Source organism: Paroedura picta, chromosome 6 (assembly GCF_049243985.1).
Source record: "Paroedura picta isolate Pp20150507F chromosome 6, Ppicta_v3.0, whole genome shotgun sequence".
NCBI classification, from domain to species: Eukaryota; Metazoa; Chordata; class Lepidosauria; order Squamata; family Gekkonidae; genus Paroedura; species Paroedura picta.
This window is the reverse complement of record NC_135374.1, coordinates 5,658,403-5,686,232: the sequence shown is the minus strand read 5'-3', so window position 1 is coordinate 5,686,232 and position 27,830 is coordinate 5,658,403. Positions and strand designations below refer to the sequence as shown.

The 27,830-nt window shown below is 49.0% G+C and overlaps 1 protein-coding gene across 2 annotated transcripts; it reads right to left on the bottom strand.

The window, feature by feature from the left end:
- Positions 1 to 2,423: 2,423 nt before the first annotated feature.
- AQP11 (aquaporin 11) lies at positions 2,424 to 13,652 on the bottom strand. 2 transcript variants are annotated; one of them, XM_077341274.1, is made up of 3 exons: positions 11,922 to 13,652; positions 4,352 to 4,468; positions 2,424 to 2,655 (listed from the first exon to the last, which is right to left on the bottom strand). In XM_077341274.1, the coding sequence occupies exons 1-3, from the start codon at positions 12,508 to 12,510 to the stop codon at positions 2,579 to 2,581; spliced, it is 783 nt and encodes a 260-aa protein (XP_077197389.1). In that variant the 5' UTR covers positions 12,511 to 13,652; the 3' UTR covers positions 2,424 to 2,578. The 2 variants fall into 2 exon arrangements, with proteins under 2 accessions (XP_077197389.1, XP_077197387.1); XM_077341272.1 differs by lacking the exon at positions 11,922 to 13,652 and adding an exon at positions 6,380 to 8,259.
- Between the last annotated feature and the right edge of the window lie 14,178 nt (positions 13,653 to 27,830).

Genomic DNA, 27,830 nt, shown 5'->3' with positions numbered 1-27,830 from the left:
CTGCTTGGCTGTTTTTGCAGCTTTCTTTCCTCTGGTCTTGGGACAGTTCTCCCCCTCCCCCTACACACCGAGGTTTGATTGCCATGTCAGTGACCTATCAGAGTGATGGAGGGAGGAGGGTTTCTGCCTCCGTCCTCTTCAAGGAGAAAATAAATCCACCCCCCTGCGGTAGATGAGCGCTTGGGAAGTGAGGGGTGGGGAGTCTCTGCTTGCTTCTTCAGGTATCTGAAGCAGGGACTCATGGGGAAAACAAGGATGGATGTAAACCTACCCTTCAAAACCCCAACAAAAAAGCGGTGGGATAACGTTTTAATCTTCCTGTTTCCTTCCACGCTTTAAGGGAAAATTACAACATGAGGTTGCCATTCATTCACAAATTCAGCACAGCGGAAAGGGACGTAGGAATCTTCTCACTCGAGATGCTAGTTTTCTGCCCTGTTTTCCGCCTGCCTTTCTGACAAATGCGATTTCTCTGTGAAATTTTGAGCCGTGGGACAGATTTATATTATAAGGTAGCTGACAACTTTTCTGATGAAAAATAATACGTTTTGTATGGGGTTTTTGCCACTGAGGAAAATATCCGGAACCCGTTTTGGCAGAACTTCTTTGTGAACCTGTATATGAGACTCGGCTATAATTTTTTGTACAGTCACATATGAGATTTGATGTATATTCTACGTTTGCTCCAGAAGAGAAGACAGAGTTTTTGAGTTTCTTTACTGGAAAGCCCATACTTTGATTTTTTTTCTTCTGCTTGGTTTGGTGAAATCAACTAGCCGCCTGTTCATCTTCTGGCATCCTTTCCAAGCATTCTTTACAACACCCATCTCACGTTTCAAGTGGGATAAAAAGGCTCAGATCGCCAGTCTCCCGTTGAAGTTGGCCTCTGTAGCCACAGGTGTCAACGTGATTCTTCTGCAGCAGGAGGAGGGACCACAGAAATGTGCAGGTAAGTGATGGAAGGCTGATTCTTTGCTAGCACAACTGAGGGGTGAAAAATGCTATGGGGGGATTGCTGGTTCATATCAGTTGGCTTGCCAACCTACAGATGGACTTTGGAAGATCTCCCACCTATTATAGTCAATCTCTAGATAGCCAAGATGAGTTCCCCTGAGAAAATGGCCAATTTGGATACTCTGCTGAAGCCCCTGCCCTCCCCAGGTTCCACCTACCCCCACCCCCAAATCTCCAGGAATAGAATTGTAGAGTTGGAAGGAACCTGCAGGGTCATCTAGTCCAACCCCCCCCCCCTGCAGAATGCAGGAAAGTCACAACTACCTGCCCACCCACAGTGACCCCAAGGCCAAGCCCAGATGATGCCCCCCCCCCGGGAAGAAATTTGCCTTCTGATCCCAAAGTGGTGATCAGCATTTCCCTGGGCATGCAAGAAAGGCCCCCGAGAGCCAAGCTCAGACACAATCCCTTCTGCCCACCCACTCCCCACCTGCCTAAATGCACAGAATCAGCATTTCTGTCATATGGCTCTCCAGCCTCTACTTAAAAACTTCCGAGGAAGGAGAACCCACCACGTCCTGCGGAACCCTGAGGAACTGCTCTAACTGCCAGGAACTTCTTCTGGGTGTTTAGCTGAAAATTCTTTTGAAATAATTTCAGCCCACTAATTCTGGGGCAACAGAAAACAATTCTGCTCCATCCTCTATATCAGTGGACCCCAACCACCAGGCTGCGGCCTGGTACCGGGCCGCAGCTCCCTCTTCCCGCCCCCCCGCAGTGAGAAACTTCCCAGGCCACAAGCAAAGTGGCCCATTAGCTTGCGGCCCGGCAAGCTTCTTTTTGAGGGAGGAGGGGAGAGGGAAGTGCAGCTGCCGGCGCAAACGCACATGTGCAAAAGTGCCACACATGCGCGTTTGTGGCAGCACATGGCAAACACATGCGCAGACCTGCCGCGCATGCACGTTCGTGGCTGTGCATGGCGCAAACACATGCGCAGACCTGCTGCTCATGCGCAGCGCCTGGATCGCCCTCCCCCCCACCGGTCCGCAGCCTAAAAAAGGTTGCGGACCACTGCTCTATATGATAGCCCTTCAAGGACCTGAAGATGACTACTCTATCACAGTCACCTTCTCTCCAGGCTAAACAGACCAAGCTCCCCCAACCTTTCCTCATGCGACTTGGTCTCCAAACCCCTCACCATCTTTGTGGCCCTCCTCTGGATGCACTCCAGTTTGTCTACATCCCTTTTCAACTGTAGTGCCCAAAACTGAACACAGGACTCCCAAGTGAGGCCGAACCAGAGCAGAGTAAAACATACCATCATTTCGCAACCATAAGTATAAGACAATGAGAAGTATCCTTTTTCTTAGGTGGCTTTGGAAGATAGACCACAGAATGGGGTGCCCAGTGTGAAGTGAACCAATGGTCCCTGCAGCTTCCCTTGTGAGGTCAGAAAGATGCGAATGGACTCAGAAGAGCAAGTCTCTTCTTTAATGGCACAAACAGTTGCCGTCCAGGTAAATCCTGAAATCAGGTCCCCCGAGCAGCAGCTTGAACGTTGCTGAAGTAAGCGCTGTGAATGTCCACGCTTCTGTCCACGTAGAAGACGGCCGCATCGATTTTGTCAAGTCCCTTGAGAGTTAAAATGGCTGTGTATGTGCGGAACGATTTCATCCCACACGACAGCCACCAAGACGGACCCTGAAACGGTAAAAGGAAAAGTTTTTAAAAGAATTCCCTGATTTGAGGGGAAGGGGGGGGGAGGAGAAGGGATGTTCCAGTGTTTGTGTCTTATGCTCCTTCCTTGCAGACCCAGGGAATTGCTGATCACCACTGTGGGATGGTGGGTGAATTCTCTCCAGGCCAAGCTGGATTCTGGAGATTTTTGGTGCCAGGATCACTTGGGCATGGAATTGGGGTCACTGTGGGTGGGCAGGTAGTTGTTAGTTCCTGCATTGTGCAGGCGGGCTGGACTAGATGACCCTGTAGGTGCCTTCCGACATGATTCAGTGACTGAGTAATGTGTTTGAGATGGGGTCCTGCTTGGTATATAGGGATAAGTATATAGACATATAAATGCTGATTCCACACCCATTGTCAACACTGTCATTGTTGTATTATTATAAACGGAGTGATTTCTACAGTTCCTTTTTGATGTAAACTGCCCTGAGCCTGTGGGGAGGGCGGTATATAAATATAATAAACAAACAAATAAATAAATAAGATTGGTACAGGGAGCTGTACGGGAATTACTCTGTGAGAACAGCTCTAACAGGACTGTGATGTGCCCAGGGTCACTCAGCTAGCTGCACGCGGAGGAGCGGGGAGTCAAACCCGGCTTGCCAGATTAGAGGCTGCCACTCTTAAGTACTACACCACACTGACGTATAACCACTGTAAGGAGGAGGCAGCTTGTTGGCTTTAGTATTTTTAATTTAAATTTTAAATGTTATAATTTGATTGTATTTATATTCCATGTTTAAAATTATATTGTATTTTCTACTGTACTGAATTGGTTGTGAGCCGCCCTGAGACAATAGGGAAGGGCGGGATACAAGTGGGAAATTAAATTAGAGTAATTTCCTGGCAATGGCTCACTGATGTGTCTCCGGGATACTCTGCAGTAAATTTCAGTGCAGCAGCTTGAACGATCTGGTGGGAAGGAATAGTCTTCAGTAAAAGTCTAAAGAAAAAGAGCCTCTTGTGGTGCAGAGTGGTAATGCAGCCGTCTGAAAGCTTTGCCCATGAGGCTGGGAGTTCAATCCCAGCAGCCGGCTCAAGGTCGACTCAGCCTTCCATCCTTCCGAGGTCGGTAAAATGAGTACCCAGCTTGCTGGGGGGTAAACGGTCATGACTGGGGAAGGCACTGGCAAACCACCCCGTATTGAGTCTGCCATGAAAACGCTAGAGGGCGTCACCCCAAGGGTCAGACATGACTCGGTGCTTGCACAGGGGATACCTTTACCTTTACCTTTAAAAGTCTAAAGCAGGGGTAGCCAAACTGTGGCTCTCTGGATGTCCATGGACCTCAATACCCATGAGCCCCTGCCAGTACTGTATTGTAGTCCATGGACATCCAGAGAACCAGAGTTTGGCCACCCCTGGTCTAAAGTAAGGTTCAGGTGGATCGTTATGTTGGTCTGAAGCAACAGAACAAAAGTGGCATCGAATAGCACCTTGAAGACCAACAAAGCATATAAGCTGTCACGTGCACACACGCTTTTTTAGATAGAGTTTGCAGAAGTGTGCCTGCACATGAAAGCTTATACCCAGAATGAAGCTTTTTGGTCTTAAAAGTGCTCCTGGGCATGAACTTTGGTTTAAAGTACGGTTATTTCCCCCGGGTTAGTCATATCCAAGGATGTTACGGTTTGCTCAAAGACAAGCATAAACTTACCTATGCAGGGTGCTACCCAGTATACCAGCGTGTAATTCCAGAATTTGTCCAGAAAACAACTCAAGTGCAAACAGAAAGCCAGAGCTGGGTTGAATATTGCCCCCGTGAGATGCCCTCCTGTCAAAACAAACCAATAAACACGTCATTTTTTGTCTTTCAGATTATCCCTCTGATGTTAAAACCCCATGATAATACCAGACAGTATTCTAGACCTAACACTGATAGTATAACTGATCTATCGGTAGTAGAAAAGAGCAAGAGTCCAGTAGCGACTTAAAAATTGCCAACATTTGTGGCCGGGTGTGAGCTTTTGTGAATCGCGGCTGAAGACGTGAGCAGTGACTCAGGAAAGCTCCTCCCCTGCCACAAATTTTGTTCGTCTTTAAGGCTAGACTTGCTTTTTTCTACTGCTACGGACAGACCATCCATCTGGCTCTATCAACAATTTACAACTCAAAAGTTTATGCCAGTTGCGAACGCATGAAGCTGTCTTCCACGGATCCTGTAGAGCAGGGGGTTGGACTAGATGGCCTGCGTGGCCCCTTCCAACTCTAGGATTCTATGCCGAATCAGAACATTGGGACAATAACGAAAAGAAAAAGCAAGCTCCACGCCAAAGCTAATTAGGAAAGGGGCTGAAAATAAAACAGCCAGTAATATTACGCCCTAATACGGCCCTCTTTTGAATGCGGTTCATAGTTCCGGCCATCGTCTCTCGAAAAGAACATTGCAAGGCGGGAAAAAGTACAGGCAAGATCACACCCCTGCTGTTGCCCCCCTGAAAACGAAACCAGAGCGTCAAGGTCCAATCGATATACCTTGTGTGCAGAAGCTGCTCAGATGTTTCTGAACCAACTCCCCATGGGTTCAGATTCCAAAGGTGAACCGCTAGGGACGGTCTCCCGGAAGCGTCCTGTTTGCTTCTTGAATGGAGATTAGGGATGGCACACAGGAGGTTTATGAGGCTCTGTTATGAACAGAGGCTGATTCTGGGAAGGCTCAAGGGGGTGGCAGGTAACAGTGGATGAGCGATTGGGATGTGAGTGTCTTGCAGGGGGTTGGACTAGATGACCCAGGAGGTCCCTTCCAACTCTATGATTCTAAATTCCGTCTAAACCTCCGGAAGAAGTTCTTGACAGAGCGGTTTCTCAGTGGAACCGGCTTCCTCGGGAGGTGGTGGGTTCTCCATCTTTGCAAGTTTTTAAACAGAGGCTGGAGAGCCATCTGACAGAGAGGCTGATTTTATGTACTTAGGCAGATTGTGAGGCAGGAAGTGATGTGCCATTGTTTGTCCTCCCTTGCACACCCAGGGAATTGCAGGTGGCCACTGTGGGGTAATAGGTAAATTTCCTCCAAGCCAAGCTGGATTCTTGAGATTGGGGGGGGGGGATTATGTGGGCATGAAATTGGAATCACTTGGGTGGGCAGGTCACCGTGAGTTCCTGCTTTGTGCAGGGGGTTAGACTATATGACTCTATAGGTCCCTTCCAACTCTAGGATTCTAACCTGGGACCTTCTGCACACCAAGCAGATGCTTCACCCTGAGCCCCTCCCTGCCTTATAGGGCAGGGGCAGTCAACCTGTGGTCCTCCAGATGTCCATGGACTACAATTCCCATGAGCCCCTGCCAGCATTTGCTGGCAGGGGCTCATGGGAATTGCAGTCCATGGACATCTGGAGGACCACAGGTTGACTTACCCCTGTTATAGGGCAGCTCCAAGGTGTGTGAATATTACAAACTGTGGATTTTGCCTAGTGCTCTTGCTGTATTTCCCTTGGCAGAAGGCGTAGCATCCAACACTAAATAACCAAATAAATCACTGTTGTGCTATTTAGGCTGCCAGAGGGGCAACCCACCCATCCAATGAATTCCAGCCAAGGCTTCTATTGAGGGGAAGCCTTGTTAGCTACAGCAAAGTCCAGACTGGAGAAATGGTAAATAAACCATTGGGCAGGATGCAGGACTCTGTAGTTAAGCCTCACTGAAGCCTGGTTTGAAAGGAGGAGGAAGAAGAGGGGAAAACAAACCTTGGTATACCAAAAAGGTGATCAGCAAAGCAAGGAGATGGACCCTGGCCTTGGGATCCATCGATTCCGATTTGAGCGCGGCCAGATGGAACACGAAGGAGAAGACGAGTTCCAGAATGAAAGCGTTGGCGACGGTCGTTTGGATCGGGCCGCTGCAGGCCGCCCGCAGCGCCCTTGAATGGGCGGGCACGGTCCCCAAGGCCCAGACGGCCCGGATGCCGATGTGCGCCAGGGCTGCGCCGAGGAACTGACCGCTCGTCTGGATGCCCCAGGCCTTGACCGTGCTCTTGCTCTTGTGGCTGATGAGAAGCTGGAAGCTGCTGGCGGGGTTGTTGACGCTGCTGGGCAGCAAGATGCCGTGGAAGGCGGTGAACAGGTAGGTGAGGGCCAGCGCCACGTGAGGCTTGGGTGGCAGGTCGGCCAGCAGGCAGAGCTCGCTGGTGCAGGCGCCGATCTGAAAGGCGCCGGTCAGCTCCTGGGCGAAGGAGGAAAGGGACGGCCTGCGGCGCAGGGACTGGCGGGCCAGGCGCCTGCAGAGAGCCGTGAGGGCTATAGCGCCCCCCATCACGAGGAGCGAGATGCACGTTTCGTAGGTGGCCATGGCTGGGGAGGCCGGGAGCAGAGATCGAGCGAGGTTCAGAGCCTTCTGCCCGCTCGGGTTCTTCTCTCGGTCCCCTGGGGAGGCATCGGTGCTCTGGCCCTTTGGCCTTCTCCGCGTGCTCCTGGAAGCGCCTCTGCACTCCCTCTGGATGCTGACGCCCTGGGGAGGGCCTGGCAGCCCCACCCCTGCCTGCCCTTCATCTGCCCAGCCTCAGTTATGACCTGGCAGCACCCATCGCCCGGGAGACCACAAGCCCCTGGATGGGGGAGGGGGTTGGCAGCTCCCCCCTCGCCCTGCTGAAAGTCCTCGACAGAGAGTGTCAGGGGGTCTCACGTTTCCTTCTGCCAGGCTTGTTCTTCCCAGTCTACTGGAGTTGCCCGTCTGGGGCCTTTCAGCTCCCCTCCCCAGTGTCTCCCGGCTACGGTCAGCAGAGGTGCCAGCTCCGGATCCCTGGGCAGACCACCCACAAACTGGAGCTCCAAACCTCTCTCTCGCCCCCCACCCCAATTGCGTTCCTCTCTCCGGTGCTGCTGGACCCTAATCTCGGCCACCCTCCTGCAAATTCGTTCAATTTCACCAGTACGAAGAGGAGGCGTCTTCCCCTGGAGGAGACCCGCTCCTCCTCCTCCTCCGGGGCCCGATCCCCGCGTTTCCCCCAAGTCCGGCTCCAGGCAGGGGGTGCTCCGAACTCCGCACGATCAAGACCCTTGCTGCGCCCAGCTGTTGCCGGCCGACTGAGCCGCTCCGATTTTGCCCCGGCTGCTCCGTGTCACCTTGAGCGCCAGCCTGGTCTCTCATCTGGAAAGCCGGCCTTGATTCCCCGGTCCTCCCCCCGCAGCCAGCTGGGAGGAGGGATCAGGGGCCAATCTCAGTTCTCTCAGAGCTCTCTCCGGAACCGTTCTCTTCGAGCTCTCCGGGCCTCACCTACCTCGCGGGCTGCGGAGGGAGAGGGGCTTGGTAAGCCGCTCGGGGAAGGGAAAGCGGCGTATCCACTCGCCGCTCTTCTCCTCTCCCTCCCCTCTGCGGTCCCTGCCTATGCTGCGGCGGCGCGGCCCGGGCTGCCGGCTGAGCCGAGCGAAAGGGAAGCTTCCGGGCGGGCGGGCTGCGTGCGCCAGACCGCCGGCTCCCTTGGAGGCTGGCCCGGGAGGAGGAGCCGGGCCTTTCCGCAGGGGGAGAAGCGAGAGCGGCGGGTCGGCAGACCAGGGCCCCTTCGAGGCGGAGGCAGAGCCTCTTCCCTAGGCCGGCCCGCCTCCAGGCGGCGCCCGGAGAGCTCCCGGGATCGCGGCTGATACTTCGGAGAGCGGGCCTTGCGCCCATCGGAGCCCCGCCTCCTTCCAGGCCCCGCCCTCCTCGGGCTCCACCCCCCGAACCTCCAGGGCTTTCCCAACCTAGAGTTGGCAACCCGACCCCCTCCCTGTCGCCCACCAAGGCAGAGGTCTTCTAATCTAAGCCTATTGTTTGGATATCTTCCTGAGGCTGTCACTGATTTACTGCCCGTTTCCTCCTGGACTCTGGTGGCTCCCAATTCCTTGTCTGAGGAAGTGGGCTCACGCCTGGCATAAAAGTTGCTGTTGGGCTCGGATTTTGTTCTCCTTGTAAAAAGAGCCAGCTTGGTTGTAGTGGTTGGCAGTGCGGGTTTGATTCCCCGCTCCTCCTCCACATACAGCCAGCTTGGATGGCCTTGGGCTAGTCACAGCCCTGATAAATCTGTTCTCACAGAGCAGTCCTGTCAGGGCTCTCTCTGCCTCATCTACCCCACAGGGGGTCTGTTGTGGGGAGAGGAATTTCTTTTTCTTAAGTTAGGGTCTAGAGCTGCTCGTAATCCTTCAGGGCAGGGTGTCCGGCAGAGTGGCCTTTGCAGTGGGCGCTCGGCCAAATTATTTCCGCGCCGGGAGACAGAAATAGACGGATGGCATGCCAGATACATTCGGCTGGTTTTCAAGATGTCAGCGAGAGGGCACGACCGCAGGAAATGCAAAACCCCAAATCCCACCAGCAGCAGTCACCCCCACTAGCCTTTAGATACAGTCACCAAGGTTATTTGCTGCTGCTTCTTTTTTTGGGTGGCCATGAAGTCGCGACTGACTTATGGTTGACCCTGCATGGAGTTTTTGAAGCAAGAAACGCTCAGAGGTGCTTTGCCATTAAGCTGCCTCTGTGGAGCAACCCTGGCCTTGGTCCTCCGTCCAAGGCTTGGACTAACCAGGGCTTTGGTCCTGGTTCCGTCCTTCCGTCCAAGGGCTCGGTCCTTCCGTCCAAGGCTTGGACTAACCAGGGCTTTGCTTTCCAGCTCTGACAAGATCCAGCCAGCGTGGGCCATCCAGGTCAGAGCAACATGCAAACAAGAGGTGGTCTGCTGAAGAGAACCTTGATCGTCAAAAGGTTATATCTTGTTTGCGCCTAAGGTACTACTGGACTTCCAGCTAGCTGTTTTAGCTAGCTGTATGGCCACCCCAAAGAGTGTTCAAGGCACTAGATCAGGGGTAGTCAACCTGTGGTCCTCCAGATGTCCATGGACGACAATTCCCATGAGCCCCTGCCAGCATTTGCTGGCAGGGGCTCATGGGAATTGTAGTCCATGGACATCTGGAGGACCACAGGTTGACTACCCCTGCCCTAGATGACCACTGCTGGTTTGTCGTTGCCTGCCTCTGTGTAGCAACCCTGGACATCCTTGGTCATCTCCCATTCAAGCGCTAACCAGGGCTGACCCCACAGCTTCCAAGATAGAGCCATCCAGATCAGGGGCTTTGCTTGCTACCTTCGATCCTTTAAACTGGAACTTGAACTCGAGTTGTTTTGCAAGAAAAGCACATGGCAGATCACGAGAGGGGCAGCAGGAAGGGATGAGCCAGTGCTTGGCTCTCATGGCCATTTCTAACATGCCCAGAGACCTGTTGATCGCCACTTTTGGCTCAGGATGGAATTTTGGCCCAGGGACCCTGGATGCATTTTGCCTTCCTCTGGGCATAGAGCAGGAGTCACTGGGTTTTGGGGAGGAAAGTAGTTAATTTCTTGCACTGTGCAGCGCATTGTACTAGGTGACTCTTGACCTCCCTTCCAGCTCTGTGTTTCTGTTGTGATCCAGTAGAGTTACAGTCCCTTCCTTGTAACAGTTCCTTCTTTTTTTTCATTTCTGTATTGCCTATTAAACCTCCCATAAAATCTCCCCACACCTTTTAGAGCTTGATTACCTTCTCTTTCTTGAGCCACTTGGCTGACACAGGTGAGGCAGGTGCTATAGGAAATCTACAAAGGACAGGAGCATAATTTTGTTCCAGTCACCTGGGTGTTGGCTCCTAAACCCTTTCCCCTGGAAACAATATCTTTCTTATACTGGCAGGTGTGATTCTGATCTGTGCCCTTTTTTCAGATCTTAGAATTGCCAGCTCCCAGGTGGGAAATAACCTGGAGATTTTGGATGCAGAGCCTGAGATGGTGTGGGAAGGGGAGGGGCTTCAGTGGGGTATGATGCCATAGAGCAGGTGTGGCCAAACTGTGGCTCTCCAGATGTCTATGGCCTATAATTCCCATGAGCCCCTGTCAGCATGAGACAGGGGCTTGTGGGAATTGCAGTCCAAGGACATCCGGAGAACCACGGTTTGGCCACCCTTGCCATAGAATCTACCTCCCAAAGTGGCCATTTTCTCCAGGTGAATTGATCTTTGTTAACCAGAGAAGAGTTATAATAATAATTAATTAATTAATACACTTTATTTTTGTGGCCTTCCGTTCCTGAGTAACTCAGGGTTGGTAACAGTGTGGTTTAAAACATTCTATTGTTATGACCTGTCAGAAAAATTATGTGTTCTCCTTGTCTTCTTTTCGGGGACAGAAGTGGGAATTTTATGGTTTTTGCCGCATTTTATTGTCCTTTATCTGTTGTATTTTATGCCTGTTGTTTTAAGGGATATTTATTGGGGATTTTATCCTTGTCCCACCACGAGCCGTTGGGAGTGGCGGGTAAAAAGTCTAATAAATAAACAAATGAATGAATGAATAAATAAATAAAATAATGCTCTTTGTAAAGGTAAAGGTATCCCCTGTGCAAGCACCAGGTCATGTCTTACCCTTGGGGTGACGCCCTCTAGCGTTTTCATGGCAGACTCAATACAGGGTGGTTTGCCAGTGCCTTCCCCAGTCATGACCGTTTACCCCCCAGCAAGCTGGGTACTCATTTTACCGACCTCGGAAAGATGGAAGGCTGAGTCAACCTTGAGCCGGCTGCTAGGATTGAACTCCCAGCCTCATGGGCAGAGCTTTCAGACAACATTTCTGCTGCCTTACCACTCTGCGCCAGAAGAGGCTCTTAATGTTCTTTGTAGTACACCATAAATTTCACTGTAAACCACCTGAGCTGAAAGGGAGGGTGGTACATAAATGTCCTACAATAAATAACAAATAAATACAGCTTGAATGAGAGTCCATGTGTCCTTATATCTCAAGGCTAATGAACATAACAAAATGAGTAGCTGGGTTAGTCTGATGGTAGCAACAATAAAGAGCTGGAGTCCAGGAGCACCTTTGAGGCTATTCAAATTTGTAGCCAGGTGAGAGATTTTGTGATTCACTGATCAGTTCTTCAGCAGTGACTCATGGAAAGCTCAAACCCTGCTATGTGCCACGCATGCGCAAATTCGGCCGCGCATGGAGCAGTTGCCCCGCCGGTCCCCAGTCGGAAAAAGGTTGGGGACCACTGAACTATAGGGTTGTTGGTGTCCTGCTTGGTGCAGGGGGTTGGACTAGATGACCCAAGAGGTACCTTCCAACTCTATGATACTATGAAAAGTAGACCAAAGTCAGCTGGGTTAGGGAAATTGAGGCTGGCCCTTGTTCACCTACTAAAACACACCTCCTCTTTGGGTGGGCCATATTTCAAGCCCAATAACAGTTTGGTATATACGTAAGTTCCTGACAGCAAAGAGAAGATGGGTAACTAACCTGCATATGCCAGGGCAGTCACGGTAGCAGCAAGAGCATTGACTTGAACTCGGAACTCTTGCGACTGGATTTGCATCATGCTCAACTGGACTATGGCAGCGACCGCAAGCTCCGTAAGGAACGCCTGGCCAATGGTTGTTTGAATGCGGCTGCTGCAGTCTTCGGTTTGAGAGGGAGCGCCGTCGATCGCCTCCACCCAGCTGCCGGAGAAGAGAAGCGCGGCTAGAAAGGCCCCGACAAACTGAGCGGCGATCTTCAGCTCCCCCAGCGTCACCGAAATACCCTTCCGCAAGATACACAGCAAGGTCCAGGCAGGGTTGCAAGTGTTCTCCGTCAAAGTCAGGTAGTAATGGAGACTGTGGAACGAATACGTGTGGGCAAGGTAGAAGTGTGGCTTGGGCTCCACGTCGACCATCATGCGCAGCAGGCCGGAGCAGGCGCACAGCTGCCAGGTGGCCAACATCTCCAGCAGGAACAGTCGTGTTTCCAAGTGAGTCACACGCTTGCGGGTCTGGATCCGGCCCCCCGTGGCCAAGAGGACAATAATAGCCTCCAGTTGGAGCAAGAACCAGGCAGACTCTCTCTGCATGTTTTGCAGCTATTGCGTTTTCACGCCGGTCCGGGAAGGTCCAATAACGTTGCTTAGCTCCTCTTGCTGTCAGATTCTCCCCTGCGCCCCTGCCTGCTTTTTAGGGGAATCTATAAGCTCCCTCCTGTTGGCAGAAGCTGGGTCATATTTTCTCCTGTTCTGCATCCAAAGCTCTAGCATTAGACTTCCAAATCCCTTTTAAAAAGGAATTTAAACACTGCTAGGGGTAAAAAGTTTCCTCTATGCATCCCACTCTTATGAAGGCAGCCAGAATTGCTTCTTCTTGCCAAAAAAACAATGGCTATGTTCTTCAGGGGCATGAAAAGCAGCACTTTTATTTAATAAGACTCTTTTTATTTCTGGGTTTCGCACTATGCGAGACCAATTTTCGAACCTATATTCTCCCTCTTATCATGGAGGCCTCTAATAAATGAATCAAAACACATCAAGGGTCAGAATAAGGCAACTGACAGTATTCCTATTTTGCCCAAGGGCCAAACTGCCCACTTTTTGAATCAAGTCCCCTCTAATTTTTTTTTTAATAGGGAGAGAATCACATCCCCAGAGAAAGCTAACCCTCCTTGTTTATAAGGCAGGTCAAATCTTCTGTCCCTTCTAAGCCGGTCCGATTCACCTCACGTAAAACAGCTGTTATAATTTCTAACATCCTATTTCTTCTGGGATGTGATCAGAGTATCATTTTGGAAAACTAGGCTTCCTTTCTTATCAGCTAATTTAATTTTCTTTCCTCTCTGGTAAGTTGCTCCAACCCCACCCCCCAAACAAACCACCAAATATTACTTTTAATATAATTTCTAACATCCGCCTATTTCTTCTGGGATGCGATCAGAGCATCATTTTGTAAAACTATGTTTTCTTTCATCCCTGTTTAATATTTCTCCCCTCTCTAGTAACTGGCTCCAACACACACACCCCTTCCCAACAAGCCACCAATTTTTATATTATAATTTCTAACATCCACCTATTTCTTCCGGGATGTGATCAGAGCATCTTTTTGGAAATCTAGGCCTCCTTTCTTCCCAGTTAGTTTAATTTCCTGACCTCTTTGCTAAATGGCTCGCCCCACACCATAATAATAAAATTATTATTGTAGTATTATAATTTCCTACATCCACCTAGTTCTTCCGTGTCACTTAGAGAAACTAAGCTTTCCTTTTTACCACCAGGTTAATTCCCTGCCCCCTGGGGTAAATGGCTACAACCCTCCTCCACAAACCCTCAATTTTCATGCCCTTTAAGAGCCACCAATTTAGCAAAGAGTCCCCCTTTGCTAAGGACTTATTATTAAGCAAAGATATAATTGTAAACCCCTTTTGTGTCTAACCACAGGACCTCAGCACTGGAAGGGGGCACTCAAGGCCTGTTTTTTAACAGGGGGAAGAAACAAGCCCCATTTTGTGAAGAAGCCCTTCCTGGCCTCTTGAAAGGGACATTTCACATTTTCTCCCCATTTCTACTTCGCTCTCTCAATCCCTGACTAAGTTCTTGACCCCATCAGAGGCGAATAGGCGAGGGAGGGACTGCGCAGGCGCGGCCGAACGAAGCGAACGAGGCGGTTGCCGTTTAAATGTCCCTCGGCCGCGCGTGCTTTCGCCCGCGAGCGTTAAGGGGGCCGGTCACGTGGTGGTGAGAGGGGACCAATCAAGGGAGGTTCCAATAGAGGTCCGAACGGGAGAGGCTCCCCTCTGAAAGCTCCGGTGGGAGCGTCCGTCAAGGAACCCGCCGTCTATTGGGATCTCACCATTGCAAAGACGGGGGGGGGGGGAGGAGGGGAGAACGACTACTTTATTTAGATGCTCAGGGCAATAGGCTTGGGAAGGAGATGGAGATTTTAAAATTTGTCTTCACCTGAGGGAATGGGCTGTTGAGGCTTTTCAGGGCACAAGACTAAACATCACGCTATGTAGTCTGTGAAAGGGGCAGGATACATTTCCTGCAGGGTGTTCACCATGTTTACCCTTCCCCTCACAGAAAGTCATTTAGCAAAGCTCCAGTTTTTATTTCTGGACGTAGATTGAGGTGGGCAGCCCTTGTAGACTAGGGGTAGTCAAACTGCGGCCCTCCAGATGTCCATGGACTACAATTCCCAGGAGCCCTTGCCAGCATTCGCCAGCGAATGCTGGCAAGGGCTCCTGGGAATTGTAGTTCATGAACATCTGGAGGGCTACAGTTTGACTACCCCTGTTGTAGACTGTCTGCAGCAGTAGAAAAGAGCCAGAGTCCTGCAGCACTGTCAAGCTGAACGAAATCTGTCACAGGGAAGGAGCTTTCATGAGTCCCCGCTCCCTTCCTCAGATACAGCTGGAATGAGAGTCCATCTGTCTTTATATCACTTGTAAATTTTACATTGCATGATCCATAACACAAGGAAGATGGATTCCCATTCTGTAGGGCTAAATGGAGTGCCTTCCATGGAGATAGGTCAAGGTGGATAGTTGTGTTGTTCTGTCTAAAGCAGTAGAAAAGATTAAGAGTCCAGGAGTGCCTTCCAAAAATCATAGCAAGCTTTCATGAATCACTGCTCCCTTCTCCAGATATAGCTAGAACGAGAGTCCATCTATCCTTTTATCACATGGCTGATAGATTCTTATTCTGTACAAGACTAACATTCTTGGGAGGCCAGGAGCTTTTTATTTATTTATTTATTAGATTTTTTATACTGCCCTCCCATATGGCTCAGAGCAGTCCACAGAAAACATTGCAGGGGTAATACATAGAACAGTCTGAACGCAAACGCAGGCATAAATGACATTTTGTGAGCCCCTGCTCATTTCCTCACAGCAAGAACACGAGTGCATCTGTCCTTATATCACAAGGCTGAAGGATTTCCATTCTGTACAGCCAAATGTGGTGCCTTCCATGGAGATAGATCAAGATTGGAAGCCATGTTTGTAGCGGTAGAAAAGCGCAAAAGTCCAGCAGCACCTTAAAGACTAACAAAATTTGTGGCAGGGTAGGTCACATAGGCAGTAAGCCTAATCCAGTCTACTCGGAAGTCAGCCCCATTGTATCCAGTGGGGCTTACTGCCAGGAAAGCATTCTTAGAGTTGCATACCCTAACCTTTGGACTGACCTCCTGAGTCAAGCACTCTGAACAATTCACTGGCTTTTGAAATACGTTGGTAGATAACAATGAAATACACGAAAGGCATGGGCATTTGAAGGGGTTATCTGTGGACAGAGTTTAAATATGAAAGAGATTGGAGGGAAGCACCAGGCTGCGTAAGAATAAAATAGTTTTATTATGGAAAGAGACAACCATGTAGAGAAAGAGGAGAGACTAGTAGTCTCTTTAGCTAACTAACCAACTCAGTTTCAAGTGGGTAGTCATGTTGGTCTGAAGCAGCACAACAGAACAAAATCAGAGTCCAGTGGCACCTTTAAGACCACAAAGATTTATTCAAGGCATGAGCTTTCGACTGCAAGTCTGAGGAAGGGTGCTTGCACTCCAAAGCTCACACCTTGAATAAATCTTTGTTGGTCTTAAAGGTGCCACTGGACTCTGATATTATCTAACTCAGTGGTTCTCAGCCTTCCTAATGCTGCGACCCTTTAATCCAGTTCCTCATATTGCAGTGACCCCCAGCCATAAAATCATGCAAGGGTTCTTTCACAGAAATTAAAATGAAACTGACCAATGGCATGAAGATCCCTTGTTCGTGATTGTATATAAATTGGGTTTTTTTCGGGGTTTCTCAGTTCAGTTCTGCCTAATCCCACCATGCCAATATCGCTCATTTCTGCTGCTCCAGACAGATGAACGCTCTATCTCAATCTACCCCGCAAGGGTGTTGCGTGGATGGCGCCCTCGCCCCGGCCAAGCTGCTTGCCCTGTTGAGACCCCTGTGAAAGGGGTTCCAACCCCCAGGTTCAAAACCACTAATCTAACTAGTAGCCTATTAGACTACTAGTAACAGTGTCACCCAGCTTGCTGGGGGGTAAACGGTCATGACTGGGGAAGGCACTGGCAAACCACCCCGTATTGAGTCTGCCATGAAAACGCTAGAGGGCGTCACCCCAAGGGTCAGGCATGACCTGGTGCTTGCACAGGGGATACCTTTACCTTTACCTTTAACAGTGTCACGTGGATCTGTTAATAATTAGATGGGACACCACCAAGGAAGTCCAGAAGTAAACTGTGGCAGGTAGTGGCACGTCACCTCTGTTCATTCCTTACCTTAGAAACCCCATGAGGGAGTCAGCTCATTTCACCACCTGTAAAATAACCTTGAATATGTGATATGTGCATGGAGCAAATAGCAGCTTGCAGGGAAGATTTAAATTGGAAAACTGCTAAGCTTCTTGAAATCCCAAACTAAATTCGGCTCTCTGGTAACCTTTGTAAAATTAAAAATATTTGGGCACAGACAGTCCCAACAGACGTGGCCCTTAGAACATCTGTCACCGTTGCTGTGTGTGGTGTTAGAACTATGCAATCCATTCCCACTAGAGGCCAGCAAAGATTCAATAATGTATCATGATTAAAGTTGGAGTCCAGGGGCGCCTTTCAGACCAATCAAGTTTGATTCAAGGTTTTGGGTGTACCCACACTTTAGAGATCAGGGTGTGTGTAGCCATGTTGGTCTGAAGCAAAAGAACAACCTTTAAGGCTAACAAAGTTTAATTCTGGGTGTAAGCTTTTGTGTGCATGTACACTTCAGAGATTCGGATGGGCAGCTGTCTTGGTCCGTAGCAAGAGAACAAAGTTGGAGTCCAGTGGCACCTTTAAGACCCACAAAGTTTAATTCTGGGTGTAAGCTTCTGTGTGCAGGAACATAGATGCAGCATGGTGTAGTGGTTAGGAGCGCTGACTTCTAATCTGGGGAGCCGGGTTTGATTCCCCGCTCGCCAACATGCAGCCGGCTGGGTGACTTTGGCCTTGCCACAGCACTGATAAAACTGTTCTGACCAAGCAGTAATATCAGGGCTCTCTCAGCCTCCCCTACCTCATAGAGAGTCTGTTGTGCGGAGAGGAGAGGGAAGGTGACTGTTAGCCACTTTGAGACTCTTTTAGGTAGAGAAAAGTGGCATCTAAGAACTAACTCTTCTTCTTCTTCAGTAATATCAGGGCTCTCTCAGCCTCACCTCCCTCACAGGGTGTCTGTTGTGGGGAGAGGAAAGGGAAGGGGATTGTAAGCTGCTATGAAACTCCTGGTAGAGAAAAGGGGCATATAAGAACCAACTCTTCCTCTTCCTCTTCCTCTTCCTCTTCCTCCAAAGAAACGGGAATTACCATATAGAAGTTGAGCAGTAAATTAGCATACAGCATAATGAAGATGTTTAACAGTTTCAAGGACCAAACAGGAATAACAAGCTTATCTGGTCTACACTTGTTTGGGTTTAATTGGTGGTGGTGAGGATTTAAGGAAATAAATCTATCAAAATCGGAGATTGATGGGCAGGTATATCCTTAATTGTGGAATGCTGAGAGTAATTAACTGAGACCCTGCCCTGAGACCCTGCTGAGAGTAATTAACTGAGACCCTGTCTCTTCCCAAATGTGGAGGTGACTTTACAGCATCCATTTCTTTAAGGCGGGACAATTGACTATGCATTGTGTCTCCCTTTCCCTTTCCCGTTGACCATTCCAAATGACAATGCATTCCACTCTTTGTTATGTTACATTACTATTCCAATCTATTCCAAATAAGAAACAAAATACAGAGGAGATATGGCCCTCCTGGAAGATTCTTGAGACTACAAACCAATCAGGAATCACATATCACAATGAAACACGCGGTCACAATTCAAGCGGTTAGCCATGTTGGTCTGAAGCAATAGAATAGAGTCCAAAGATTTCTTAGAGACTACCAAAGTTTAATTCAGGGTTATAAACGTGTGTGCCTGCACCTCCTCCCCCCTTTCTCCTTTGAAAAGTCTTCAGAATTACAATTCTGAATTCAGAATTACAATTCAGAATTATAATCACAGGGTTTCCAGATATCCCATTTTTAGAGGGGATGTCTTCTTTTTGGGTTGTCCATCCTCTTTCATTTTTGGGGTTTTTTTTAGCTAATGGAAATGTCCTCTTTAGGGGTTGGAACCTGCCTTGTTAATAGCAGCAGTAACAACTTAAATTGTTTACTGAAAAGGAGATTTGTCAAAGTGCTCCCTTGTTTGAAGTAGCCAGTTGGGAAATAGGCTCACTTTTTAGCTTTTCAAAATAGGGGTAACCCGCCCTGAGCCATTATGGGAGGGAGGTATAGAAATTTAAATAATAACAAAGTCACTCAATGAATGTCCTTCGGCTATTCTGAATTGGTGAAAAAGGGAGGAGTCTTAATCTGCTATGTCCCATCAGTATGTAAATCTCAGGCTTTGTTAACCATGATGAATTCTTTGCTCTTGTCTTAGGCCCAGTTGATATCTTTGCCAGGGGGAGAAAAGGTGAAAATCTTCTTTGGTGGTATCACTCTGGGCTATAAGTGTGGGGTTTCTGGTTGCCAGAGCTCCGCTGACCACTGGTGGGAGATTGGGGGTGGTGGCTTCAGTTGGGAATCTCCTGGGCATTTAGAGCCAGTTTGGTGTAGTGGTTAGGAGAGTGGACTTCTCATCTGGCATGCCGGGTTCGATTCTGCACTTCCCCACGTGCAGCCAGCTGGGTGGCCTTGGGCTCACCACAGCACTGATAAAACTGCTCTGACCCAGCAGTGATATCAGGGCTCTCTCAGCCTCACCCACCCCACAGGGTGTCTGTTGTGGGGAGAGGAATGGGAAGGAGATTGTAAGCCGCTTTGAGACTCCTTTGAGTAGAGAAAAGCGGCATATAAGAACCAACTCTTCTTCTTCTTCAGTAATCTAAGGGCTCTCTCAGCCTCCCCTCCCTCACAGGGAATCTGTTGTGGGGAGAGGAAAGAGAAGGAGACTGTAAGCCGCTTTGAGCCACCTTCAGGTAGAGAAAAGCGGCATATAAGAACCAACTCTTCTTCTTCTAGGGATGGACCCTGGGGGGGATGGAAAACTCAGTGGGGTGCAATGCCCATGCAGCCCACCTCCCAAAGCATCCATTCTCTCCCGGGGAACTGGCCTTTGTAATCTCAACATGGTTTTACAATTCCCTTCCCTCCCTCTCCCCGCAAAGGATACCCAGTGAGGTAGGCGGGGCTGAGAGAACTGTTCGGCAAGAACAGCTCTGAGAGAACTGTGATTGGCCCCAGGTCATCAAGCTGGCTGCATGTGGAGGAGGAGCGGGGACTCAAACCCGACTCTCCGGCTTAGAGTCTGCCACTCTTCAACCTCGACACCAAGCTGTCCCATTAGCACGATGCTATTTATGTGTTTTCATAAACAGATTTTTTCCTCCCTTTCATGATTCATGCCATCACATTGGTGGGGTTGGAATGACATAATTTGGCGCTGAGCTCAGAGAAACGGTGCTGGGGCTGAGCAAAGGTTGCTTATTGTCTCTGTGCAATGAAAGCTTTCACCAGCCCTGGTACGCAGCCGTTTCTGTGTCTGTTGTGGGGAGAGGAATGGGAAGGCGACTGTAAGCCGCTTTGAGCCTCCTTCGGGTAGGGAAAACCGGCATATAAGAACCAACTCTTCTTCTTCTTCTTCTCCCCTACAGAGTGTCTTTGACAGGGATAGAAATTGTTATCTTCTCCAGTAGTGTAGATCAGGGGTAGTCAACTTGCGGTCCTCCAGATGTTCACGGACTACAATTCCCATGAGCCCCTGCCAGTGTTTGCATCTGGAGGACCACAGGTTGACTACCCCTGGTGTAGATGCTTTCTCATTCAGTCCTTTGTTGCTGGAGGGCCCGTGCAGTTTGATTTAATCCCTCTCTGCATGCTTAATTCATTTGTAATGTAATTAACGCAGAGTCTGCCCCAACTTCCTCTGCCTTTTTGTTCTCAGAGGACCGGATTAGAGCCATCTATTCTTCCTTCTGTCTCTGCATGCGGAAGGCAAAAAAAGAAAGAAACATAAATAGGGAATTTTCAAAGCGGCTCTTATAATAACAGTAACTCTCTACTTCTGTGCTTCTGACCCAGCTTTTCTAACTCTGTGATTCTATGATTTTTCCACCAAGCATTTGGTTGCAGCCAGGGTTTACCATCTCCACCTAACATGGCACCCAGCCGACCCTGTGTAGTGAAACAGTAGCTTAAAATCTTGTTCCTGAAACTTTGGTTCAGGCTTGGGCCCTGCCAATTCTTTAGTGGGCCTCCACCATAGATTGTCATTATACCATGATGGAACTAAAACAGTTCTGCAGGGCCTGCAAAAGGGAGCTCTTCCGCCAGGCATTTGGCTGAGACCAGGCCTAACCAACAACATCTGCAGGGCCCCTGCCCCCCTCCCTCCCTCCCCGAAATCCATCAATGCGTTCTGCTCCTGGACCTGTTTGTAGTGTTACCACTGTTACAATTATCAGTTAGTAGTATTAATGTTATGGATTGTTTCTTGTATCATTTCTAACGTTTTCTGTAAACTGCCCTGAGCCTTCAGGGAAGGCAGTATATAAATATAAATAAATAAAAATAACTAAAAATAAATAAATTTCACTGTAAACCGCCCCGCGCCACGGGGGAAGGGCGGTGCATAAATTTAATAAAATAAAATAAATATTGCTTCAGGCAGGGTGTTCCCCATGTTCTCTTCTGGTCATCTTACTGTGGGTACCCCAAACTATTCCTTTGGTAAGTGTTTGGCCTGTTTATAATTTGCCGGGGCATTACTGGCTTGTTCACACATGCAAATAAGCCACTTTGAGACTTCTCCAGGCAGTGAAAAACGGGACATAAAAAATTAATAATTCTTCCTCCTCCTCCTCCTCCTCCCCCTCCTCCTCTTCCTCCTCCTCCTCCTCTCTCCCCACAGCTGAAGATGTGATTCCAGCTAGCATCTGAAGCCACCGGAGATGATCATTCATTGTGGTGAGAGAGCTGTGAATTCACACAGGACACAATGCAAGCTAGAAGTCATCGCACCGCCGACAGGAGACGAGAGAGGCAGTCGCGAACTCCCAGATTGTGCTGCGGGTAAGAATAAATAGGTTCCAATCATTAGGAGCTGCAAATTTACCAAAGCTGGTAAACAGACGCAGATGGATGAAATGTCTGCAGCAGCTTTCAAAACGGCAGAAACTTCAACAGGCTGAACTCCAAAATATCAATCACATCGAAGTGTTTTAGCTCCCAGGGCTCTTTAATACCCCAATTCTCCTCAAGCCAGCAATATTCCCTCGGCTCAGTCGAAAATAACATGCATTGCTCTTTTCTTTGCCTGCGGGCTTTCTGGCTCACAAGAAGTGACAAGCAGAAAGGAGGGACGGTGTTTTCTCAGGAACAAAGCACAGAAATTGGACATGAGTCTGAGATAAAAATCACATTTCCCTCGAAATCTATGTATCAAGAAACCGCCACGGAAATTCCGTCGGTGGCTGAACTGTGAAGCAGGATGACATGTATTCTGAAGTCTTTAGAAGAAATCACAGAATGCATTGGGAGGAGAGGTCCCAGAAGAATGTTGTCCCCATTGGGTACACAAAACAGAGGGAAACAGACCTATCCAATGGCAATTTGGTTTGGTATAGAGGTTAGGAGTGCGGACTTCTAATCTGGCATGCCGGGTTCGATTCTGCGCTCCCCCACATGCAGCCCGCTGGGTGACCTTGGGCTTGCCATGGCACTGATAGAACTGTTCTGACCGGGCAGGAATATCAGGGCTCTCTCAGCCTCACCCACCCCGCAGGGTGTCTGTTGTGGGGAGAGGAATGGGAAGGCGACTGTAAGCCGCTTTGAGCCTCCTTCGGGTAGGGAAAAGCAGCATATAAGAACCAACTCTTCTTCTTCAACTCTTCTTCAATACAATAAATATATCCATAAAGGAAAGAAATGTGTCCTTTTTTGTAGTTTTTCTTATCTGTTTATTCTGTAGGACTTCTGTCAAAACGGAATCCGGGTAATATCCGTTTTCAGTGAGATTCTTTCCTCAGTGACAAGTCCTCTGAGTCTTCAATATTTTTATCAATTTTATAAGTATCGAGAATATAAACCTTATATATATTATAATAATATAATACTGGCCACAGGCTCACATAGGTATGGGGATACCAGTCTGTATTGACTTGTCACTGATGAAAGAATCTCACTGAAAACGGATATTACCCGGATTCCGTTTTGACAGAAGTCCTACAGAATAAACAGATAGGGAAAACTACAAAAAAGGACACGTTTCTTTCCTTTATGGATATATTTATTGTATTGCCAATAAATGGATAGGTCTGTTTCTCTCTGTTTGGTTTAATTATCAGACCATACTTCTTATACCCATTGGGTACACAAACAGTTGGTTGTGCTACACAAAGACTTTCCCTAACAGACCTTTCTGAGGCCGGGAAGGGTTCACTCTCCGCAGCTTGAGAGGGGTCTGTGAGGGAGATTTAAAGTCCTTGCCAAAGAGCTGATTGAGCCAGGGGGTCTGGCTCAGTCAGCCAAATCAGGCATCAGCTGAAAGAAAGCCCGAATGGAATCATAGGATCACAGTGTTGGAAGGGACCTCCTGGGTCATCTAGTCCAACCCCCCGCACTATGCAGGACACTCACTTTGGACTTCTCTGATTTGGCTGGTTTAAACTGATGGGATGTGTGATTCGGCTCAGATAAGCCCTTAAAGTACTCAACTCACCCTTGATATAAGTATTTTGGGGCTTCACCGAATTGCCCATCCCTAGTGAGGACAGTACCTTCTCTCTCCTGTGAAGCATCATTCCTTGTCTGTCTCCAGATGGCTAATTTTAGGGCAATCGGTCTAACCCACTCTCTCATCTAGAGATGTAGTTAGGAACCTTTCTCTGCATCTCCCCTTTCCTATTCCTAAAGAAACCTTCATCTACTCCTTCGTCTGGTTGTGCACCATTGCTGTGTTAATTGTGCTTCCAGCCAATCGCTAGAATAACCTAAGAAGAGTCCTCCTTGATCCGACCAGGAAAGGCCCATCTAGTCCAGCATCCTGCCTCATACAGCACCCAACCAGTTCGTCTTCAGGGCCATAAACAGGGCAGAGAGGCTGATTTATTAGAGCAGAAGAAGAGCCCTGCTGGGTCAGATCAGTGGTCCACCCAGTCCAGCCTCCCGTCTCACCCAGGGGCCAGCCAGTTCCCCTGGAACATGAGGGTTTCCATACGTGCCGCTCTGCTGCTCTGCTTTGGGCCACCTGCCGGTCCACAAACTGGCCTGGTCCTCACATTAACTTTATTTAGACTCTGGTGACCAAATCCACCGTGACCGGTGCGGCAGAGTGAGACAAAGACGGCTGGCAGGAGACAATGCATTCCATTGTCGTCCCCCGGTCGCGTTTGCCAAGCGCATAAGCATCGCTCTGGGTTCTTTAAAAAGAGAAAGAAAGAAAATGGCAGCCAACCAACAATATCCCAGCGCCTCTCAAACGACAGCCCTCCACTGGAGGCCTATTAAGTGCCCTGCGAGGAGCAATCAGGCAGCAAACAAAGGAACCAATCCAGCCGCCTCCAACTTACAGACAAACATGCGCTCCCCGGTCTGCTCGCACCCTCCTCCCCATCACATAACACTTCAAATAACAGCTCGGTTATGTAAGGCCCCATGTGAGTGGCTGACAATTTTGACGGGAAGGTGGCCAGGATAAATCCTTCCACCTCCGGTAAAAATAGCGGACCTCCCGGACAGAAGGTGTTTGTTCCCAGCCAGGGTGTTAGTCACAAGTTGGGTGACTCAGCCACTTGAGTCAAGCTGGGGGGAGAAAGCGGTGTGCAAATGGGCACCACAGTTAGGGTTGCCAGCCTCCAGGGGGGACCTGGAGATCCCCTGGAGTTAGAGCTCTTCACCCAACTACAGAGATCAGCTTTCCAGGAGAACACGCTTGCTTTGAAAGGTGGGCTTTCTGGCATGACATCTGGCTGAGGTCCCTTTTCCTCCGCAAACCCTGCCTTCTTCAGGATCTGCTCATAGAATCATAGTTGGAAGGGACCTTCAGGGTCATCTAGTCCAACTCCCTGCACAATGCAGGATACTCACAACTACCTGTCTACCCACAGTCACCCCAATTTCATGCCCAAGTGATTCCCTCCCCCCCAAAATCTCCAGAATCCCACCTGGCTCCTAAATCTTAAGGAATTTACCAACCCAGAGTTGGCAAAGGCCTATGCTTGCTTGGGAGCCAAGCTTCCTCATGAACAGGTGGCCCCAAACAGGAAGAGGTTTCTTGTGTCTGCTTGGTGTAGTCGTTCAGAGTGGTAGCTTCTAATCTGGTGAGCCAGGTTTGATTCACTGCTCCTCCACATGCAGCCAGTTGGGTGACCTTAGGCTAGTCACAGTTCCCATTGTTCAGCTTTGTCCAAGCTCTCTCAGTCTCACCTACCTCACATAAGTTTTGTGGGAAGAGAAAGGGAAGGCGACTGTAAGCCACTTTGAGATTCCTTTGGGTAATGAAAAAGCTAGGTATAAAAACCAACTCTTCTTTTCTGACCCTGAGGCGGGGATGTCAGCCTCCAGGTGGGGTCTGGAGCTCCCCTGGAATTTCAGTTCATCTCTGCACTAGGGAGATTGTTTCCCTTGGAGAAAATGGCTGATTTGGTGCTCTATAGCATTGTACCCCACTGAGATCCCTCAGGGAGGAGTTTTCCAACCTGGTAACCCCTACCACCACCACCACCCCTCCATCCCTCACCAATGGCCAGGATGGGAAGCAAGACCACTAAATGGGGCCAAACCAGACTTGAAATCTTACATGAGTTCGGGAGCCAAGCTTCCTCATGAACAGGTGGCCCCAAACAGAAAGATGTTTCTTGTGTTTGCTTGGTGTAGTTGTTCATAGTGGTGGCTTCTAACCTGGCAAGTCAGGTTTGATTCCCCGCTCCCACACATGCAACCAGCTGGGTGACCTTGAGCTAATCACAGTCCTGATAAAGCTGTTCTGACCAAGCAGGAATCTCAGGGCTCTCTCAGCCTCACCCACCTCACAGGGGGTCTGTTGTGGGGAGAGGAAAGGGAAGGCAATTGTTAGCCGCTTTGAGACTCCTCCGGGTAGAGAAAAGCGGCATATAAGAACCAACTCTTCTTCTTCCGTAATCTCAAGGCTCTCTCAGCCTCCCCTCCCTCATAGGGTGTTGAGGGGAGAGGAAAGGGAAGGCAATTTTAAACCACTTTGAGACTCCTTCAGATAGAGAAACACGGCATATAAGAACCAGCTCTTCTTCTCTTCTAACTAGAGAGATACTTGAGAAAGACTGTGGCAGTGAAAGATACCCATTCTGGAAGTAACATCCATGGCATTTGACCTTCCTAATGCCTAACGGTGTGTTCCATCACTGGTTGTTAACTCCAGGCTGGAGAATTCCTGGAGGTAGTGGATTATAATGCTGTGAAATACACCCTCTAAAGCAGTCATTGTCTCCTGGGGAACTAACGCCTGGACAACAGTTGTAATGCCAAAGGAGGTTGGCAACCCGAAATCCTATATACCTTTGCAGAAACGGACTCCACAGGGTCTGCTCAGAACTTGGGCCTCTCTAACTTGCCGGTTTGATCACTGGCAAATTTGGGGGCATGACTGTAAAAAAGTTATGGATATATTTGTTGCTGGCCTGTTAAATGACACGTTTCTCCTTTCTCATGCCACTGATCATCCCTGCCTCCCCCTCCCCCCTTCTTCAAAGGGCTTTGCATGGATGAACAAAAGCTATTTGCATTCCTTTATATTCCAGTTCTCCTTGTTTGGCCATTCAGGGTCTGAGCCCCTGAAAAGCTTTCCCTACCCTTGTCTGGGTTTTCCCTGGGAATCTGATTTGCAGGGCTAAGGCTTATATTGTATTGGGATTTCAGCCTCATTTTTGTTGACAAGCAGATAGAAATATTTGCATGTTAAAAAAAAACTCTAGGGAGTTAAAAGGAGAAGATAGGGAGTTGGTTGAGGGACTTGGGAATGTTCAGCCTGGAGAAAAGGAGGCTGAGAGGGGACATGATAGCCCTCTTTAAGTATTTGAAAGGTTGTCACTTGGAGGAGGGCAGGACGCTGTTTCTGCTGGCTGCAGAGGAGAGGACACGCAGTAATACACACTTTTCTTGGATGCTTTAGGATGCTTTGGGCTGATCCTGCGTTGAGCAGGGGGTTGGACTAGATGGCCTGTGTGGCCCCTTCCAACTCTATGATTCTATGATTCTATGATTGTTATGGGTTTTCCAGATTGTGTGGCCGTGGCCCGGCAGCCCGGAAAACCCACAACAATCAGCTGACTCCAGTGATGGAAGCCAATGATTGAGAGAATCAGGGAATTAAAAAGAAAGACTGAAAGACATTCCATGACAGTGTATCTGAGGAAGTGTGCGTGCCCACGAACGCTCATAGCTTGAATAAAACTTTGTTGGTTTTAAAGCTGCCCCTGGGACTCTAAATTTGTTCTGCGGCTGCAGACCAACGTGGCTCCCCACGTAAATCTATCTCCAGGGCAATGGGTCCTTTTCGGTATACACCCAGAATGATCGCCAATTGGTACAGTGATCTGGTATAGGGATTGCCAGTGGATTTGAGAAAGTACTTCAAGCAATGTGGAATTCTCTCCAGGTAGGACTTGGGGATCACCTGGAATTACAGCTCATCTGCAGACTAGAGAGACTGGTTCCCCTACAAAAATGATGCTTTAGAGCTGTGGTTCTAAATTTGGGGGTCGGATGACCCTTTCACAGGGGTTGCAGCAGGGCAAGCAGCTTGGCCAGGGGGGGGGGCGCCATCCACACAACAGCCTTGCGGGGTAGATCGAGAGAGAGCGTTTGTCTGTCTGGAGCAGCGGAAAAGAGCGAGATCGGCATGGTGGGACAAGAGGCAGAAACCCCGGGGAGAAAAAAAACAATTTATATCTAATCCTGAACAAGGGATCTTCACGCCATGGGTCAGTTCCGGTTTAATCTCTGTGAAAGAACCCTTGCCTAATTTTATGGTTGGGGGTCACCACAACATGAGGAACTGTATTCAAGCACTAGGAAGATTGAGAACCAGGGACTTAAAGGGTGAACTCAAAGGCATTGTACCCCACTGAGGTCAAGGGATGCCAGCCTCTCAATATATACATATACTGTATATCAGGGGTAGTCAAACCGCGGCCCTCCAGATGTCCATGGACTACAATTCCCAGGAGCCCCTGCCAGCATTCGCTGGCAGGGGCTCCTGGGAATTGTAGTCCATGGACATCTGGAGGGCCGCAGTTTGACTACCCCTGCTGTATATAGACCCTTTGCCTTGCCTAATCAGGGGGAAAAAATCCTTCCCAATTAAGCACAAAGGGAAGAGTTTAGAATTCCGAGGCCATTCATTTACAAATT

Excerpts from the sequence above, each read along its gene's own strand:
- AQP11 (XM_077341272.1), bottom strand. The coding sequence starts at position 6,980 with ATGGCCACCTACGAAACGTGCATCTCGCTCCTCGTGATGGGGGGCGCT. Across the intron at positions 4,469-6,379 it reads CACCTTTTTGGTATACCAAG|GAGGGCATCTCACGGGGGCA; the intron begins GTTTGTTTTCCC and ends TTGTTTTGACAG. Across the intron at positions 2,656-4,351 it reads CTGGGTAGCACCCTGCATAG|GGTCCGTCTTGGTGGCTGTC; the intron begins GTAAGTTTATGC and ends TTACCGTTTCAG.